Below are 18646 nucleotides of genomic sequence, written 5' to 3'. Positions count from 1 at the left end.
GCAGCGGCAGCTGGGTCTGGGAGGGCCTCTGGGGCTGCAGCACTTACCCGTAGCCAGCCAGGAAGCCCAGGCTCGGGGGGCTGACCTTGTCGCTGAAGATGACCATGGGCAGGATGTTACAGTCGGGCTGACAGTCCTGGAGGGTGATCACCCACCACTCAAGGGAGGTGCCTTTCTCCCAACTCTGCTGCAGGGACAGGTTCACCCCCAAGTAGTCCTTTTCCTCTTCTGCCAAGTAGATGCAGAAGGTTGAGGGAGGCTGAGTCCAGACCCCTGGGCTTGGGGAGGGGTTGCCCCTTCCTCCCCCCAGTCCCTGAGGGTCAGAGGGGCCTTGTGAGGGCACCGCCTGGAGGCAGCTGGCACCGGGGGGGCCCCAGAATAACCCCCCGACGCCCGCTGCCCTCACCTGGCTGCAGCTGCTTCACCGGGTTGGCCTCGGGGCCGTTGGGGGCACGGATGTATCTGGGGAAGAGGTGAGGGATGACCCTGCAAGGCGAGAGGGAGAGCATTGGTGGCGCTGCCCAGGTGCCCTCTGCCCGCCGCCCTGCAGGCCCGGCACCTACACAGGCTGGGTGGAGGTTCCCTCCAGCAGGCTGGCCAGCTGCCTCCGCTCAGTGCTGTTGGGGCTGAGGTCCATGGTGTGCTTGTCGTTGGTGTACTCCACCGTGCCCCCCTTGGCCAGGTCTCTGTGGGCGGGAGGAGAGTGAGTGCGGGGGAGGGGGCGCAGCTCCTCCCGCCCCTCCCCCCGGAGTCCGCGCCCCCGACCTCTGGAAGTTCCAGGTGAAGCGGAGGGTGATGTCGGAGGTGCCGTTGTAGAGCTCCTTTTTCATCTGCTCCCGGCTCGGGGGGCTGATGCGCCACAGGGCCCCGGAGCTGCCCTCGATTTGGGCTGTGACGATGTCCTCGTAGCTGTACTGGCTGATGAACTGCATGGCCAGCTGGGGAGGGGGGGTGTGAGGTCAGCTCGGCTGGGGCTCGCCCCCCCCCCCTCAGCCCCCTCCCCCCCAGGGCCAGGGCAGCTTACCGGGAAGGGGTCAAATTTCCTGCTCAGCTTTTCGTAGGTGTCAGGTGTGAAGGGCACGATGGACTGCTGCTGGGCACTCATGGTGAACAAGGGCTGGAGGGGAGGGGGATTCGCTGTCAGCATCCGCCCCCCTGCAGCCCCCCCTCCCCCACGTTGGGGACCAATCGCATGGACTCGTGGCTCCAGCCGCCCCCTCCCACTCACTCCGCAGCGAGTCCCGGACTGCAGACCCAGGGCTGCGGCCGGCTTGTCTCCCAGCACTTCCAGCTCTGCAGCTGAGCTGCCCTTCTCCCCCGGCCCTGCCAGATCTCCTCTCACCCCCCGGGCCCCACGCCCCCTCATTTCCCCAGCAGCTCTCCCAGGCACTGCTGGCTCATCCTTGACTAGACTGAAAACTCGCTGAGGCAGGATCGGGGTCTGGAGGACCTGAGGCCCCCCCAGCGCGGAGCTCGGGGCGCCCGGGGCCTCGCGGGGCTGTTGTGTGCCCGCGCTCGGGCCCGAGTGCAGTGTTCCCCTGGTCCCCGAGGGAGCTGCCTGCGGCCAGAGCCGGAGCGGGGCGCTGGGCCGGTTATTCACCCACAGGGAGCAGAGGCCGGACTGGCCCAGGCGGGCCCTCGCAGAGAGAGGCAGCGGCTGCTGGCCCCCGACACCTGGGGGGGGGGTCCGGCCCGACGGAGCGGGCCCACGGCGAGCCCCGCTTACCTCGTAGCCCCCCAGCTTGAGGGTGACGGTGACGTCGATGGGGTGGTTGACCACGCCGACCACGGAGCGCACCAGAGACATGAAGAGCAGGGGGAACCAGATGATGGCGATGAGGAAGAGGATGATGAGCCCCCCCATGCCGTACTTGACAATCTTCTTCTTTTTCTGCCCTTTGGGCTGTGGGTATTTCTAGAGTCGGGGAGAAATGGGACGGGTGAGCGGGACGCTGCACAGGACAGAGGCCATAAATAATTAAAGGGAAGTTGGGGAAGGGGCAGAAATGGCTTTCCTCGTGATGCGATGTCACTGACGGGCTTAAAAACACGAACAAAAACCAGTGTCCGCCAAAGGGACAGACTCCTTAACTGGGCAAGTCGGGCCCGGCTTTGATCACCTAGGGAACAGGTGCTACTCCCCTGCTGGGCCGCAGGGCTTGGTGTGCAGGAGGCATCTAAATAAATGTGGATTCCCTCCTCCCTCTCCTGGACTTTCTGGAACAGTTGCTTGGTAGGTACAAGCTTCCTGAATCTTTTCTTTCCCACCCTTGTGGCTCTTCCTGAGATGTCCCCTCCTCATGACCAAGCCTCCCTGGCCGCCTTTTCTAGCCACAGGTTGTAGTCTCACTCATTCCCCCAGACTCGGTGTCCGGCCGGAGGAGACAGGGCCCCTTGCTCTCCAGTGACACTGCAATGCCCACCCCCCCTTCTGTCACCATTATCCAATAACTTCTTTGAATTTTGCTCAAATCAAAAACCTGGTAGCCATTTCCTCGTGACTTCTGGGATATTCCCTCTTCTTTTTTACTGAGTGTAAGTGCCTGACTCCACTTTCTCTCCTGCTCTCCAACTGGGAGGCGTTCTGCTGCTCCCTCAGATCTCCTTATCTCTCAGTTCTTTGATTTCCAAAGATTTCTTCCTCACCCCACCTCAGCTCCAAAGACGGCCATCCTTGATCTTGTCACATCCACTTCCATACTTAGGATATGGAACTATCCTATCTCTGATAGTTCTGAACTATCTGCCCCCTCATCCTATCCAAGCTCGCCCTGCCAAGGATTACTCTGACAGCCACGCTGTCCCTCCTACTCGCTACCCAACAAAGCTGGAGAAAATCCCGAGAGCAAGCCACAAACGCAAGTTACAGAATCACCCCCGCAGCAGCAAGGCGGTCCTGCACTTCCCTGACTCACCCCCCCCCCACTCACCCACCCCCAAACCTGCAGCAGCAGCATCACACCCACCCCCAAACCTGCAGCAGCAGCATCTCACCCACCCCCAAACCTGCAGCAGCATCACACCCACCCCCAAACCTGCAGCAGCAGCATCTCACCCACCCCCAAACCTGCAGCAGCAGCATCACACCCACCCCCAAACCTGCAGCAGCGGCATCTCACCCATCCCCAAACCTGCAGCAGCAGCATCACACCCACCCCCAAACCTGCAGCAGCAGCATCTCACCCACCCCCAAACCTGCAGCAGCATCATCTCACCCATCCCCAAACCTGCCGTGCATCCCCTTCCTCCCACCTTAGCTAGTTCTCTGAAAAAACTCAAGTGTTTGCCAAGAGCTCCCTCTTCTCTGCCCTCAGGTCTCCCAGGTAGGAGGGGACCTGCCACTTCCTGCTGTTATCCCTTTCTCACGTGACAATGGGGGGGCTGTAACTCTGTGCCTGAGGGATCCCGGGCCTTCCCACCTTCTCTAGCCAATGGCCCCTGCTATCATTCCTCTCTCTCGCCTCCTGCTGCTTCCCCAGTGCCTACTGTTACACCTGTGACTCCCCCATCCTCAGTCCCCCCCCAACTCCATCTCCCCATTTCCATTAGCTGTTGCTCTCTCCCCCCTTTTGGGACTAAACTTCAGTCTTACATCTTCACCTGCCTGTTGGACAGCTTGAAGTATAGATGTCTCAAAAGCAACAAATGCAAAGTTTGACTCATCTGTCCCCCAAACCCTTCCTTTTTCCTAACTTCCCTGTTGCTCCTCCCTAAGGCTTGCAAGCTGGATGATGCCCCCCCTTTCCCCCTCTCTCTCACCCCCAGATCCAAGCTGTTGCCAAGGCCTATGGACTTCACTTTACAATATCTCTTATTCCCTTTCCCCTGACACCGGCCCCACGCTGAGGCAGGCCATACTCCCCTTCTCCCCCCCATGCCTGGACCATTGCAACAGCAGCTGATGGGCCAACTTGCCTCGTCTCTCCCTCACTGCTCCAATCCATCCACCACTCAGCCACCAAAGTGAGCTGCCCCCTCTCCCCTGCACACACACACACATATTCAACAAATTCTAATGGCTTTGGACCTCATCAATGTCATTCATAATTTAACTCCTTCCTACCTTTCCAGGTTCTGTTTTGTTTTATTTTTTACAACTTACACCTCATCATCTCCACATTGTGATCCAGTGACGTTCCTAGAATAAGATGCCATCTCCCAACTCTTGCCATTGTCACTGGATCTTTCCTATGATGGGAATTCTGTCTCTCCTCATCTCTGCTTCCTGGATTCTTTCAGATTTAATTAAAATTTTGCCTTGTACAAGAAGCTTTTTTCAATCCTCATTAATTCTAGTGCCTTCCTTCTGTTGATTATCTCCAATTTATTTTGTATATAGCTTGTTTGTACAAAATAGTTTTCATGTTGTCTCATCCATTAAACTGTGACTTCATGAGAGCAAAGAGATCTTTTCTTAACCTGTGTACTCCCAAAGCTTAGTAGAGTGCCTAGCATATGCTAAGTGCTTAATAAATGTTTATTGACTGTTTATCTAACCATTCACTTATCTCCAATTACCTATCTCCCGTCCACCCATCTATCCATTCAGCCATCTTTCTATCCCTCCTTCCTTCCTTCCTTCCTTCCTTCCTTCCTTCCTTCCTTCCTTCCTTCCTTCCTTCCTTCCTTCCTTCCTTCCTTCCTTCCTTCCTTCCTTCCTTCCTTCCTTCCTTCCTTCCTTCCTTCCTTCCTTCCTTCTTTCCTTCCTTCCATCCATCTCCTTCCCTCCCCTCTCCTCTCTGTAACCTTGCACAAGCTTGGGGCCCATTGCTACCTTCTCCGTCTCTCGGCTGCACTTGATGATGAAGATGTTGGCGTAGATATCCTCCACACACATCCAGTTGGACAGGGATAATGTAGTGTCTGTCCACACCCAGTCCATCACAGCCCGCAGCTCCACCAAGAATGGCACCAGCCGGAATCTGCTCCAGACAGAAGAATTCACGTATTAACTTCTGGCTCTGACCACTTCCCATGACCTCTGTCACTTAGGAGGGACATCCTGGAGTTACCCACTCTCTGGGATCACTTCCTTCCTCTAGGTCTCAATCTCCTCATTTGTAAAACAGGGAAGGTTTAGTCTCAGTGACCCCTGAAAACCCTTCCAGGTTCAGGTCAGTTCTATGATTGGGCCGCTGGGGAAAAGTTCACAGCTAGTGCCCGGGGATGAGAGGTTATACCTTCCAGTTCTATGATGCGGACATGGGACCAGGACTTGCATGGTCCCTTGGGTGAAGCTGACTTTGAAGTACCCAGGAGTGACTGCTCTAGGAGCTGAGGGGATAGACCTGGGCTCACCCTTGGAACAGGAAGAGGTTGAGGTGATTGTATTTCTTGGTAAGGAAGTTGCCCAGGATGCGAGTGGGGTATCCACATCGGATCTGATACGCTGATAGGGCAAAGTAGATGCACTTTACAAAGTACCACAGCTGGGCCACAGCATTCTGGCTGAACATCCTGCAGGGAGAGGAAGGGTACTCCAAAGTCAAGTCCATGGGCTGCATGATTCCTGGCCTAAGCTCTCCCCAGCCATGCAGGGGTCGGGACCTGTTCCCCAACACTCTGGGCAACAGGGACCCAGATTTCAGGCAGAACCCCCAAATCTTCAAGATTGGGATCCCAAGCTACAGGTCCTTAGCAGGCCTTCTGCTGTGGTGGCCACGCTGGCAGTGGTCCCATTGGCTGGGAGCCTGATGAGCCCCTCTCCATAAATCCCCTCTTTACTCTCCATCAAAGGCATGGCTTCCCAGTCTGGTCTGTATGTGTATATGGGACAGCCCCCCAGCTCCCCACAGCACACATTCTAGGCTTCCGTGTCTGGAGCCCGTCAGGAAGTATATCCTCACCCAGGCCTCCCCAAACCCCCACAGCCCCCAGCTCCTGTCCTGTTCTACCTCTCGGTGACGGCAGGCAGGATGAAGAACATCCACAGGTGGATCCCAAACACTAGGATGACCTGGAAGATGAGCTTTCCCAGCACAGTCTTGCGCAGGTACAGGGCCCGATCGATGACCATCGTGGCAAACTGGATGAGCAGCATGACGAGGAAGGCCTCGGGAACCTGGTCATCCGACAGGGAGGAGGTGATGTCCGTGGCAGCCGAGTGTTTCTGCGAGGGTCGGAAAGTGTTAGAATAAGATGGCCTTGGAGGCTACTGGGTCCATCCTGCCCTTTCCCCAGAGGGGGAACGGCATCTCCCAGTGAGGAGAGCTGCAGTCTGAGCGTGGAAATAAGACTAAGAATTGAACAGTGGAGAAAGTTCAACAGCAGTGGGTGAGGAAGTGCCAGGAGCCCTTGCGCTGGGTATAAGAAAGATCTGTGGAAGGGAAGGAGGGGGGCAGGAAGGAAGGAAGGGAGGAAGGCTCTGGATTATAGGGTACAGACTTTAGTTAAAGAGTAAAGAGGGTTAGAAAAGGGAGACCTGCACATGGGCTGAGGTGGTCAGGGAAGCCCTCTGGTCCTGGCCTCTGCATGCCACAAGGGACCTGGTCTTCCTCCCTCCCTCCTTCCCTCCCTCCCTTCCTCCTTTCCTTCCTTCCTCTCTTCTTCCCTTCTTCCCTTCCTCCCTCCCTTCCTTTCTCTCTCTCTCTCTCTCTTTTTTTTCACCTATCATCTACCTAGCTATCCATCCAGGAGGTGTAATCCCCAGTCACATGGAGGTACCCTCTGGAGAAGACCATCAAAAGCCAAGATGGCGGGGTTGGGTGGGAGGGAGTGTCCCTGGAGCATCTAGCCACGGGATTACTTCTCTGGGCAGCCTTTCTCCCCAGCGAGACTGGAAATCTCACGTGGACAGGGGCCGTATCTCCCACTTCTCTACGTTTCTTACACCAGTGAAGAAAAATAGGGCATGTGGGAGAAAAAATCTTGAGATTTTGGAATTAATGCAGCACAAGGTTCTCCAGCCCATCGCTGAATGTGTGTGGACTAAAGGGAGTATGGAGGGAAGCGGGCACCCCTTACCCCAAAAGCCCAAAAGCCAAAGACGATGATGATGAAGTCGACAACATCTGCCAGGAACATGAGGGCGTAGACATCAGTGGCTGCTCGGTACTGGGTGTGGAGGATGTCCCAGAAGAAACAGCGGATGGGCTGGTAGATGTTCTGCACCCTGTTGGGCACAGGTGGCACTTTAGGACTGGTGGCCAGGCCTCCAGGGCACCCTTTCCCCAGGTGGGACAGGGGCACCAGCCCCAGGCAGGGAACAGTCCCCCCCACCCTCTGAGGAATGATTTCCGACCTCCAGGCCTTTGCACTAGTTAGTGGTGGGCACAGGGAGGTTTCTTGGGCTGCCATCAATCTCTTCGTCCCTCCTGAATCAAGCAGCCTCCCCCACACCCCACCTTCTCGAAGCCCCTAGATCCTGGCAATTAGTAGTTTCAGGCTAGTTCCTGGCAGGGGGAGGATGTAAAACTTGGGGTATGTACATGGTCTTGCAGAAGCGTCTGATCTTGAGTCCCGTGGCCTTCATCTTCTCCTGGGGGCGGCTTTTCCTCTTCTTTTTGCCCTTTAGTTCTTCCTCTTCCTCTGCAGGGCAGAGAGGAAGGTTTGTCAGACAGGCAGACCCGGGGCTGGGGACATGGGAACATGGATCACTGGGCCTTCCATGGGCCGAGGGTTGGGCCTTTGGCTGCTCCCCCACTACAGCCTGATCACCCCAGGGCTACCCTGACTCCTCAGGGTTCCAGGGGCTAAGGGGGTCCCATCGACTCCTCCCCACCAGGGCTCAGCATCAGCAAGAGCTGCTAGGGAGGGAGGAGGGACACCCAGAGATGAGGGGGGGGCTTTCCCAGGTCTTTAGGATGCTGGATTCTGGTCTTGCTCCTGCTCCTGATTTCCATCCCCAGCGCCACCATTTTAAAAGCCATAGAAACTGAGGCAAGAGAGATGCAAAGACGGGCCCAGGATAGCCGGGGGAGGGCTGTGGGAAGCCAGGAGGTTTTGCTGCCCTGGGAGGGGAAGGGGCCTGGGAGAGGACTGGGCAGGGGGCCGCCAGCACGATACCGATGGCTGTCGGCCCCACGGGCGCTCTGCTCTTCTTCTTCCTCCTGAAGCGAAGGCTGAGGCGATTTGTGTCCTTGGACTCCTGGGCCTGATCTGGGGCCCCATCCTGGCAGCCGCCTTCGGCAGGGACGCCCTCCTGAGCCTCGGGCTGGTCCCGGCCCCCGGCCCCTGCCTCCTCCTGCGCCGCTGGCTCGGCCTCCTCCTCCTCCGGGGTCTGCTCCTTTGGGTCTTCAGCTGGGTCCTGCTCCTTGGTGAACGTGTCCCCTTCGTGGTCCCAGAGACCGTAGCACTGAGGAGCGAGCGCAAGAGCCGCGGTGAGCGCGTGGCCTCTGGGACCGTGGGTGAGGGGCCGGGCCCGTACGCTGACCCTGCGGGTCACCTTCCGCCGCCTTACTCATGGAGGTGAGGGGGACCCCAGAGGCTGGTCCTGGCCGGCCCCCTTCCACCCCCCCCCCTCCCGGCGCCGGGGCTCACCAGCAGCAGGGAGCGGTGGAAGAAGAGGGCCAGGAGCTGCACCAGGTCGTACTTGATGTAGCTGTCAGTCTTCTCCAGCCCCAAGATCCTCGGGGCAAAATAGGGCTTGTTTTCGTAGCGCCGCAGCACGGAGGAGCTGTTCCAGGGGAAGAAGCCGAACTGGAACAGGTACTTGATCACCACCATCACCTGCGCGGGAGAGGGGAGGGGCTCCAGAAGCTGCAGCCGCCATCCCCGCCCCTGGCCCCGCCCCCTGGCCCCGCCGGGGACTGGCTCGGCCCCCATCTGCACCCGGAGATGGAAGCTAACTGCCCTGGCTGGGCCCTCGGCGACCTTGTGTGCTCCAGGGCCTCCTAGCCCCGGCATCTCATGTCCTCCGACACCCCTGTCCTGGGCACCCATCCCTGACACCTCTGTCCTGGGCCCCCCAGCTCTGACACCCTCTGTCCTGGGCCCCTGGCCCCGACACCCTCTGTCCTGGAATCCCATCCCCAACACCCTCTGTCCTAGGCCCCCAGCCCCGACACCCTCTGTCCTAGGCCCCCTGACCCCGGCACCCTCTGTCCTGGGCCCCTGGCCCCGACACTCTCTGTCCTGGGCCCCTGGCCCTGACACCTCTGTCCTGGGCCCCCCGGCCCCGACACCCTCTGTCCTGGGCCCCCCGGCCCCGACACCCTCTGTCCTGGGCCCCCCGGCCCCGGCACCCTCTGTCCTAGGCCCCCGGCCCTGACACCTCTGTCCTGGGCCCCCCGGCCCCGACACTCTCTGTCCTGGGCCCCCGGCCCCGGCACTCTCTGTCCTGGGCCCCCTGGCCCTGACACTCTCTGTCCTGGGCCCCCGGCCCTGACACCCCTGTCCTGGGCCCCCGGCCCCGACACCCTCTGTCCTGGGCCCCTGGCCCTGACACCTCTGTCCTGGGCCCCCAGCCCTGACACCTCTGTCCTGGGCCTCCTAGCCCCGACACCCTCTGTCCTGGGCCCCCGGCCCTGACACTCTCTGTCCTGGCCCCCCGGCCCCGGCACTCTCTGTCCTGGGCCCCCGGCCCCGGCACTCTCTGTCCTGGGCCCCCGGCCCTGACACCTCTGTCCTAGGCCCCCGGCCCCGACACTCTCTGTCCTAGGCCCCTGGCCCTGACACCTCTGTCCTAGGCCCCTGGCCCCGACACCCTCTGTCCTAGGCCCCCGGCCCCGACACCCTCTGTCCTGGGTCCCCGGCCTCGACACTCTCTGTCCTGGGCCCCCCGGCCCTGACATCCTCTGTCCTAGGCCCCCGGCCCCGACACTCTCTGTCCTAGGCCCCCGGCCCTGACACTCTCTGTCCTGGGCCCCCCGGCCCTGACACTCTCTGTCCTAGGCCCCCGGCCCCGGCACCCTCTGTCCTAGGCCCCCGGCCCCGACACTCTCTGTCCTAGGCCCCCGGCCCCGGCCCCCTCTGTCCTAGGCCCCCGGCCCTGACACCTCTGTCCTAGGCCCCCGGCCCTGACATCCTCTGTCCTAGGCCCCCGGCCCCGACACTCTCTGTCCTGGACCCCCGGCCCTGACATCCTCAGGCTCAGCACCCCAGGGCGGCCCCCACCTCGGTGAAGATGATGGCGGTCATCCAGAAGCGCTTGCTGGGCCGGGGGATGGACAGCATGGCCCAGAGGAAGACCAGCACGGGCAGCACCAGCGAGGCGGCGGAGGCCGTGACCATGTTGTTGAGGATGATGATGAAGTAGCAGACCAGCTCCGAGTGGGCCGCCACGCAGAGGTAGAGGGCCTGCAGCAGCCTCAGCGCCCGGCCCTGGCTCCCGTAGAAGCGCTCCGAGGCCTCCAGCTCCTCGAACCTGACTCGCCTGGACAGTGGGGGGCAGGGGGGGAGAGTCCCGGCTGTCTCGGGTGTCCCAGCCCTGACCAGCCCGGCCCAGCCACCCGGGGCCCGGCCCGGCCCGCCCCCCACTCCGGACTTCTGGGCACTCCTGTAGCCAGGATTCCCGGGATCCAGTGTGCCCCGAAGGGACCAGTGATGGCTGGGTTCAGCAACCCCCTGGGTCCCGGCTCCCCCTTTCCTCAGGGGTGGCTACAGGCTACCAAAGTCCCTTTGGGAAGGGAGAGGCGGCCAGTTCTGGAGGGGGTCCCCAGGAGGGGTTCCCTGGCCCGTTGTCTGTCCCCGGAGTGGGCCGGGCCCTCGGGAGGCAGGGGGCCCTCGGGAGAAAGGGGGCCCTTGGGAGGCAGAGGGCCCTCGGCACGGAGGCCTCCCCTCCTACCCGACGGCCAGTCTTGGGCCAGAGGGGCCCTTTATGAGGGTTAGAGAGGACGAAGGCCCCTACAGTGCCCCCAGATCCTGCCTGATTGGGACTGGGAGCGGGGGCAAGGCCGGGAGGTACCTATTGAGGAGCAGTTCACTCGCCGTCCTGGTCCGGATACTGGGGTGGGCCAGGAGCTCTTGGGAGCCCCGAATAGAGTCTCCATCCTCCAGCGTGTCCAGGCCCCCGATGAGCTCCTCGCTGTTGCTCTGGGTGTTGTAGCCCGTGGTCAGGGGGCTCGTGACCCCCGTGTATTCAGTCGCGCTGCTGAGTATCTCCTCGGCCCCATGCCCACTGTGAGGCGGGGGACACAGAAGTCAGAGGGGAAGCATGGCCGGGTCCTTCTAGGTCTCCCCCTCCCCTAGGTGCAGCCACAGGGGACTTTGGGAGGCTGGGGGACACGTGGGGCTGGCACCAGGGCCCCCAGTGGTCGAGGGCAGGTGCGAGGGTGGAAACTGGGGGACGTGGCCACTGGTGGGAACCCGTGTGGGGAACAGGAAGGACAAAAAGGGGCATGTGCGGAGGGGCGGGGATCAGGCCGAGAGCCCCCAGATAACCCGGGTCCTTCCTTCCCCCCAAGATCCCCCCTATGCACCTGCCTTGAAGCTGTGCTGCTCTGGAAGTCTCTGCCAAAGGGGCTCTGCAGCCCAAGCTCCTCTTCCCCCTCCTTCAGGTACAGCCCGTCCAGCACGCCCCGCTGAACTTCTCCTCCCTGTGGGGGTCCCGGGGTCAGGCCGGGCACAGCGACCCTTCCTCCCGTCTCGCCCCCCCCCCAGTGCCCCCCACAGCTCGGGGCTGCCCGGGCCCTCGCCCATCCCTCCAACAGACGCTTATCAGCATCTACCACACACAGGTAGTGGGGGCCCAAAGGGGCACAGCCCCCGGGTCCCTGTCCTCGGGTTCCCTCGGGTGGGACACACAGCGGTGGGAACGGGGTGGGACCGAGGCAGAGCCGGGCAGGCGCTGCGGGATAACTCGGAGGGCAGAAACCACTACCAGCTGCGGGCTCAGGGAAGGCTTGCAGGGAGGGGCAAGAGCAGGATTTCTTCAGAAAGAAATAAAAGGATCTTTCAGGCACGTATGGCAGCCTGGGCAAATGCACGGAGGTGGGAGATGGCACGGGCAGCTTTCTGGGCCAGAGAAGTAAAGTGAAATAAGTCTGAGAAATATAAAATATGTGTGTGGTGTGTGTGTGTGTAGATGAATAGATATAGAAGAAGATGTAGATATATAGGATTGTGGAGGTCTTCTCTTTGAATGCACTGGAAAGATTATTTGATTTGACTGGAAGGGGAAGGGTCAGAAAACAAAACAAGACAGAATATTCTTAAAACAGCTGAAGAGAGGAGGAACACAGATTTACGAGTAGCTCAGCTCCGGCCATTTTCTCCCTCTTCCTCTTCCACTCCGGCCACTGACTTTCCTGACTTCCTTCAAGTCTCAACTAAGACCCCGCCTTCTACAAGGCAGCCCTTGCCGCCTCCCCAACCTCGCCATTCCAGTGACTCCTCCCTCTTAGTCCCCCCGTAGCCCGTCTGTAGCCTGGGTTGTGCACATTTGTTTCTATGTCGTCTCCCCCATTAGATTGTAAGCTCTTCGAGGGCAGATACAAAAACTTGGCCCATTGCCTGACAACAATAATTAATCAGGCACCTAATAAATGTTGGAACAGGGCTGATCTCCCCAATGTCCCTGTTGTATGTCACACTTGTTCTCGGCCGGGCCTTTGCTCATGGCCCTGGAGATGCCCTTTATCCCCTGCCTTTAAGCCCACCCCCCACAAAGCCCCCCTGACAAGTCCCCGGCCAGAGCTCCCCATTGCCTCCCACCACCTGCAGTTTGTATGATATTTCCCCATCTGGCTGGTCAGCTTTCTCTCACTGTTCCATTGATGGGACAAAGAAGGGAGAGAGGGTCTAAGTCTTCTGTCCAATTAGTTTGTGAATCCCTGCAGAGACTGGAACTGTCTCTCCACTCAAAGTGGGGCCCAGAATGACGTGGACACAGAGGGGCCGCCCAGAGGGCGGCTCCTGGTGGGGAGCTCGGTGGGGGCCGCCCAGAGGGGGGCTCCTAGTGGTGGGGAGCTCGGCGGGGGCCGCCCAGAGAGGGGCTCCTAGTGGTGGGGAGCTCGGCGGGGGCCGCCCAGAGGGGGGCTCCTGGTGGGGAGCTCAGCAGGGGCCGCCCAGAGAGGGGCTCCTAGTGGTGGGGAGCTCGGCGGGGGCCGCCCAGAGAGGGGCTCCTGGTGGGGAGCTCGGCGGGGGCCGCCCAGAGGGGGGCTCCTGGTGGGGAGCTCGGCGGGGGCCGCCCAGAGGGGGGCTCCTGATGGTGGGGAGCTCGGCGGGGGCCGCCCAGAGGGGGACTCCTGGCATCTTGCTCAGGTGATTGGAAGCTCCGTGAGGACCAGGATCATGTCTTACTTATCCCCTGCTCTCCCACTGGGCCTGGCCCAGGGCCCTGCACACAAGCCGTTTGCCACATGCTTGCTGGACGAGCTGAGTGGGACTGCCTAAGGTGGAGGAGGAGGAGGTTCTGGGCCCCCACCCAGGCTGGGTGAGCAGTGCCCGGGGAAGGCCGGCCCTCCCTGGCCCCCTCCCCACTCCCTTCCCTCCCGAGCACCTTGAGCAGCTCCTGAGTGAGCACGTAGCGCTCGGCCCGAAGCACGGTGGATATGGTGGTGTGGTGCCGGTGAAGGTGTTGAGCCACTGGGTCAGCCCGTCCACCCCTGCCTGGCCCAGCACCCACAGGAAGTGCAGGATGTTCAGGAGCCGCTGCATCACGTTGTTCCTGCCTGTGGGGAAGGAGCCGGGGCTGAGCTCCGGGAGAGGGAGGAGCGGCCCCCTCCCACCTGCTGCCCTGTCCGCCCCTACAAGTTGGGGAGGGGAGGGAGGTGCTCACAGAGCCCGGGTCCTGGAACCATAGCGAGAAGGACCTTAGAGGCCATCAGCGCCAACGTCCTCATTTTACAAATGGGGAAACTGAGGCCCAGAGAAGTCGAATGACGCGCCCAACGTGACTTGGATGATCAGCTCCTAGGCAGGATTTGGCCCCATCTCCCGTCCCCGGCTGGTCCGGGTCAGACCGGGGCTGGGAGCTGTCTCGCTGCTGGGTCTGGGGGCTGACCTAGAGCAGGGAGCTTGGGCGGTCTGGCTGGCAGACACCAGGTCACAGACTGTGCGGGGCGGCTCCTTCCTGCTCTAGGGGCATTGCTGGTGCCCCCACCTCGGTTTTTCGGTTGAGACTGGGGGCTGGGTGGGAGGTGACACAGTCACCGTAGTGATGTGAGTTGCTGAGCCCCTGGCAGGGAACAGGGATGCTGGGGAGGGGGGCTGGCTCAGTGCCCCCAGGGGCCAGGGAGGCAGGAGGAGTCTGGATCCCATAACTAAGCTGGGGCAGCCCGGCCACCCCCAGCCCCAGGCACAGCCGCCTGACAAGCGGGCATTCGGACTGAGCCCTCAGAGACCCTGAGGGCAAGAGCTTCCCTGCTCCCGCTCACCTGGCACTTCTTCCGGGCTCTCGGACAGCTCCGACTCTGGGCGGTCAGGGGTCCCTGGGACATGCGGGAGGAGAAGCTGGTCAATCCAAGCCGCTCTGGGCACTCCTGCCCACAGTGGCCAGGCAGGGGCCGGGCAGAGGGACGGGGAGGAGCCCTTCCACCGGACCGGTGCCTGACCCCCTCCGGCCTCCTCCAGGACAGAGACGGCCGGCACCGCCCTCCCCTCGCCCTCCCCACGGCCCCCTTACCTGCCAGCGGCCCACTCGAGGGCCCTTCCCCAGCCTCTTGCTGCTGCTGCTGCTGCTGCTGCTGCTGCTCCTGCTGCCGTCTCCTCAGGACAGTTTGCGGATTGGTCACCCAGGCCTGATACGCCAGCTGTGCCCGAGGGAGAAAGTGTGAGCGACTGGGAGCCCCTCCTGGATGGAGCTCGCTCGTGAAGGCCCCGAGGTGGAGCTAGAGCCGATCCCAGCCTGAGCCCCTCGTGTCAGGGATTCGTAAGTGAGCCCAAGGCGGGTGTGAGCCAGGCTCAGTCAGTCAGTCAGCAAGCTTTACGAGGTCCCTGCCTGGGGTTAACTGCAACCGCTGGGGGCAAAAGGGGGCAAGAGACGGTCTGCTCTCAAGGAGCTTCCACTTTAGCGGGGAGACAAGTGCAGATGCACAAACTATGTATGAGAGAATTCAGGATCAAGAGGGGATAAGGAAGGCTTCTTTTGGAAGGTCTTCTAACGTCACATGGGCACTCAAGGAACAGGGGATGCAACTGATAAACGGCGGAAGGCTATGAATGGGCAGTCTTAGAAAGAACAATAATCCAAGTCATTTTTTAAAAGCGCTCAAGTTAAAGTTGCTATAACTTGCTTTCTCTAATTATTAGTACAATTGTGCCTCATTTCCATCAGATTGGCGAAGAAAACCAAAAGGGAGAGTGACAGGTGCCGGAGAGGTTGTGGGAAAACAGGCGCGTGAACACAGTGGTTCCGTCATTCTGGAAAGCAACGTGGTGCTTGTTGTGCATAAGAGCAGCACCATTGCTAAGTCTTTATATCCCAAGGGATGGAAGAAAGAGGAAAAGGGCTCATAAATACGGAATAATGATATCTCTTTTTTCGTGGGGGCTGAAGGGAAGCCCATCAGTTGAGGAATGATTGAACAAGTTATGGTATCATTATTATGTAATACTATTACATTATAAAAAATGATGAAAAGTTTCAGAGAAACCTGGAAAGATTTGTCTGAAAGGCAATATGGGATCACAGAAAAAATCTTGGTGGAGGATCCCAACTCTGCGAGCTTGCCTAAGCCATTCCCTTTTTCGGAGCTCTCATTTCTTCCTCCACAAATGAGAATGCTAGATTCTATGTCAGCCCAAATCCAGCTATGATCTCTTAAACTTTTCCCACTTGCGACTCCTTTTTGCTCAAGACATTTTCACATGATCCTTGGTATATAGGTGCAGTATACAAAAGTATATAAATATTTATTGATAAAAAAAAATCACAATGTTGTGAGATCCCATATGATATCTCGCTAAGATACATCCCTAGTTCTCGTGATCTAAAGGTCAGACGAGGACCAGGGATTGGTGCTAGTGATTCAGGATGAAGGAGGCAGAAAGATGCTCAGAGTCAGGAGGACTGTGTTTTTCCAAGGCTCATCTGGCCTGGATACAAGAAAGGGACCTTGAAGGCTGCTCTGTTTTTGTCTACATAGAGTGCTGGGGCTTTTCTATCCTTGCCACGTCAGCCCTCACCCTCAATCTCCTCTATTATTTTAGTGCCCATCTGTACCACCCAATAAGAGACAGCGGGACAATTCTGGTTCTACCATTGTAGGCGTCTGTGATTTATTTGGAACTTCTTGTCACGGCAGAGATTTAGAATTAGTCATAGACTCCAACTCCTTCGTTTTATAGGAGATGAGCTGCACTCATTCATTTGGAAATTCTTTTATTTTTTATTTATTTATTTTGGTTAAGGCAACTGGGGCTAAATGACTTGCCCAGGGTCACACAGCCAGGAAGTGTTAAGTGTCTGAGGCCAGATTTGAACTCGGGTCCTCCTGACTTAAGGGTTGGTGCTCTATCCACTGAGCCACCTAGCTCCCCCTACTTTTTAGCTTCCTTCTATGTGTTTTCCCTCATTAGATTTTAAGCTTCTTAAGGAGAGGGGCTGTCTTTCATCCCCAGCACTTAGCACAGAGCCTGCACTTAACAGTTGCTTGATAAATGTTTATTGATTGATTGTGAGGGAAGGGTCCATGTCTCTTATACTCCTCCATCTCTCCCATGAGCTCAGCAGAGGCCATTAAATAACGTAGGTGCTCCATACCTGCTTGTTGGACAGGTATTGACACGGGGGTCTAGTGCAGAAATCCAGGGTTTTTTTTTTTAATTTAATTTTCAATTCACAAACTTTAATTTTTCCTCTCCCCAGCCAAACAAAAGATAACCAAAGACAAAATCTTTGTACCAATATGTGTAACGGGGACTGGCTCATTCAAGAGAGAACCAGCCCAGGCAAGCAGAAGAAATTCCCTCAGCGTTATCCGAGATGCTGGAGATGGTATCAGAGTTCTGGAGTAACACACCCCCGCTGCCCCCACCCTTCTGTGTTCTTCTCCCCAACTGACCTGGAAGGCACTCTGTGATGAAGGTCTGGGGTCCTCGGGCAGAGCCTCTTCCTCTTCCTCACTGTCAGACTCAAACAGGTAGTAATCCCCAGAGTGGATCACTGTGGGGAAGGGGGGACAAGGGAGTCGGTTCTGGATCCTAGGATCTCGGACCCTCTACCCTGCTCCTGGCACTGCCTGTCTCCTAGCTCAGAGTGGGGCCAGAGGTGGGGAGGAAGAGCTGAAATGGGTCAGCTTTTAAAGAGTGAATCCATCCCACAAAGGGAAGGGAGCTGTGGGCAGCTCTGATCACTTGGCTACAATGACGCCCTTTCTGACAGCTTTCTAGATATATGAGTCTGGACAAATCATTTCCCTAAACTTCGGCCTCCTCCCTCAATAAAATGGGGATAATGACACCCATTGTAGTCATCTTGAAGGGCATTGTGAGGATCAAATGGGATTATATATATAGCAATTTGTAAATCTTAAGAAACCTATATAACTTGGGAATGATTAGTAATTTTCTACTACTATTTTATTTATATATATTTATTTTATAATATTTTATTTTTAAACAAAAATTTGATATTTTATTATTATTATAATAACAATATTTTAAAATTTTATAATAATAACTACTATTTCTATTATTATCAGGTAACAGTATTAATTCTCAAATGGTTTTGACCCAGAAGTGGTCCTGTCTACCTGAGGAAAGATAAGAGGAGCAAATAAAGTCCCCCACTGAACTCTCTCTGAGGGCTGAAAATGAGGAAGGGCTAGTAGGCTATAAACCCTAGTCTTCCAGGCCATTTCTAAAGGATAGAGTTCAGTTCTCTTTGTCCTAAGGAGGAAGCTGAGGAAGGGAGTGGATTATCAGGATGTCCCCTGAGATAGAATTTGAGAAGGGTTTCTGCTCTTCCCGCCTTAATTTTCAAGGCATCCAATTCCATTGGGTGTTTTTAATAAGAGGCAATATGAGACTGCCATCTCAACTGCACTGTTGGATCTCCCCCCGGTTCCCTGCCCTCTGGCTTCTCCAGTTAACCACTGGATCAGAGGAGGAGGCATGGTGAGGAGCAAGCCCATCCATCATGCACAGCCAAGCATTGCAGTGGGAGGCAGGGCGGGAAGCAGCAGCAGCCACAGCACCATGGGTATCAGCAGCAAACCACGCCAGACAGGGATGGGCACGGGGACAGGACCAAAGACTGGGACAAGGACATGGACGAAGGGGGAACCAAGGGAAGACAGGAATACTGGGAAGATCTGGCCCCATGTGAACAAACAGAGACCAGTGGAGAGAAAAGGAGGAAGGGAAAGAGGAGAGAGGCAAGGTGAATATTGGAAAGAGTGAAAAAGACTTTGAAATAATTCCTTTTTTAAGGCTTTTTCTTTTTTGGTTTTGGAAAAAAATTCTTGAGGAATATACACAGGTACTTATGGAAAGAAGGGAAAGGCAGAGGAGAAATTTAGGTGAAAACAAACAAACAAACAAACAAAAATATATATATATAATATATATACATACATAAATACATACATACATATATATATGCATATATATATATATATATATATATTTTTTTTTTTTTTTAAAGAGAGTGCATACAGTGCAGACCAGAAGGGACATTGAAAATCTTTTCACATTATTTGAAAGTTGGAAAGGACCTCAGCAATCAGATACTCTAATCCAGTCCCAAAAGAAATTCCTATTTTAATGTGTTTGGCAAGTAACTGTCCAGCCTCTACTGGGAGACACATCCTCTACTCAAGTTGTC

General features: G+C 57.3%; 1 protein-coding gene and 1 long non-coding RNA gene across 2 annotated transcripts in view; one reads left to right on the top strand and one right to left on the bottom strand.

The window, feature by feature from the left end:
* Positions 1-18646, bottom strand: part of PIEZO1 (piezo type mechanosensitive ion channel component 1) — a 178545-nt gene that overhangs the window by 771 nt on the left and 159128 nt on the right. The window contains 21 exon segments of the mRNA XM_051974791.1: positions 48-228; positions 407-486; positions 564-686; positions 766-938; positions 1025-1117; positions 1727-1915; positions 4775-4922; positions 5299-5457; positions 5895-6109; positions 6964-7111; positions 7428-7527; positions 8005-8293; positions 8479-8667; positions 10054-10312; positions 10844-11056; positions 11362-11474; positions 13379-13446; positions 13449-13550; positions 14256-14309; positions 14504-14630; positions 16884-16984. Coding sequence (XP_051830751.1) covers positions 48-228; positions 407-486; positions 564-686; positions 766-938; positions 1025-1117; positions 1727-1915; positions 4775-4922; positions 5299-5457; positions 5895-6109; positions 6964-7111; positions 7428-7527; positions 8005-8293; positions 8479-8667; positions 10054-10312; positions 10844-11056; positions 11362-11474; positions 13379-13446; positions 13449-13550; positions 14256-14309; positions 14504-14630; positions 16884-16984 — 3124 coding nt within the window.
* On the top strand, positions 1922-4286 carry LOC127547794 (uncharacterized). Its single transcript, XR_007950267.1, has 2 exons — positions 1922-2233; positions 4072-4286. It is a non-coding gene; the product is annotated as an uncharacterized LOC127547794 (long non-coding RNA).

This window comes from Antechinus flavipes, chromosome 2, assembly GCF_016432865.1.
Source record: "Antechinus flavipes isolate AdamAnt ecotype Samford, QLD, Australia chromosome 2, AdamAnt_v2, whole genome shotgun sequence".
Taxonomy (NCBI): Eukaryota; Metazoa; Chordata; class Mammalia; order Dasyuromorphia; family Dasyuridae; genus Antechinus; species Antechinus flavipes.
This window is presented reverse-complemented; position numbering and strand designations above follow the sequence as displayed.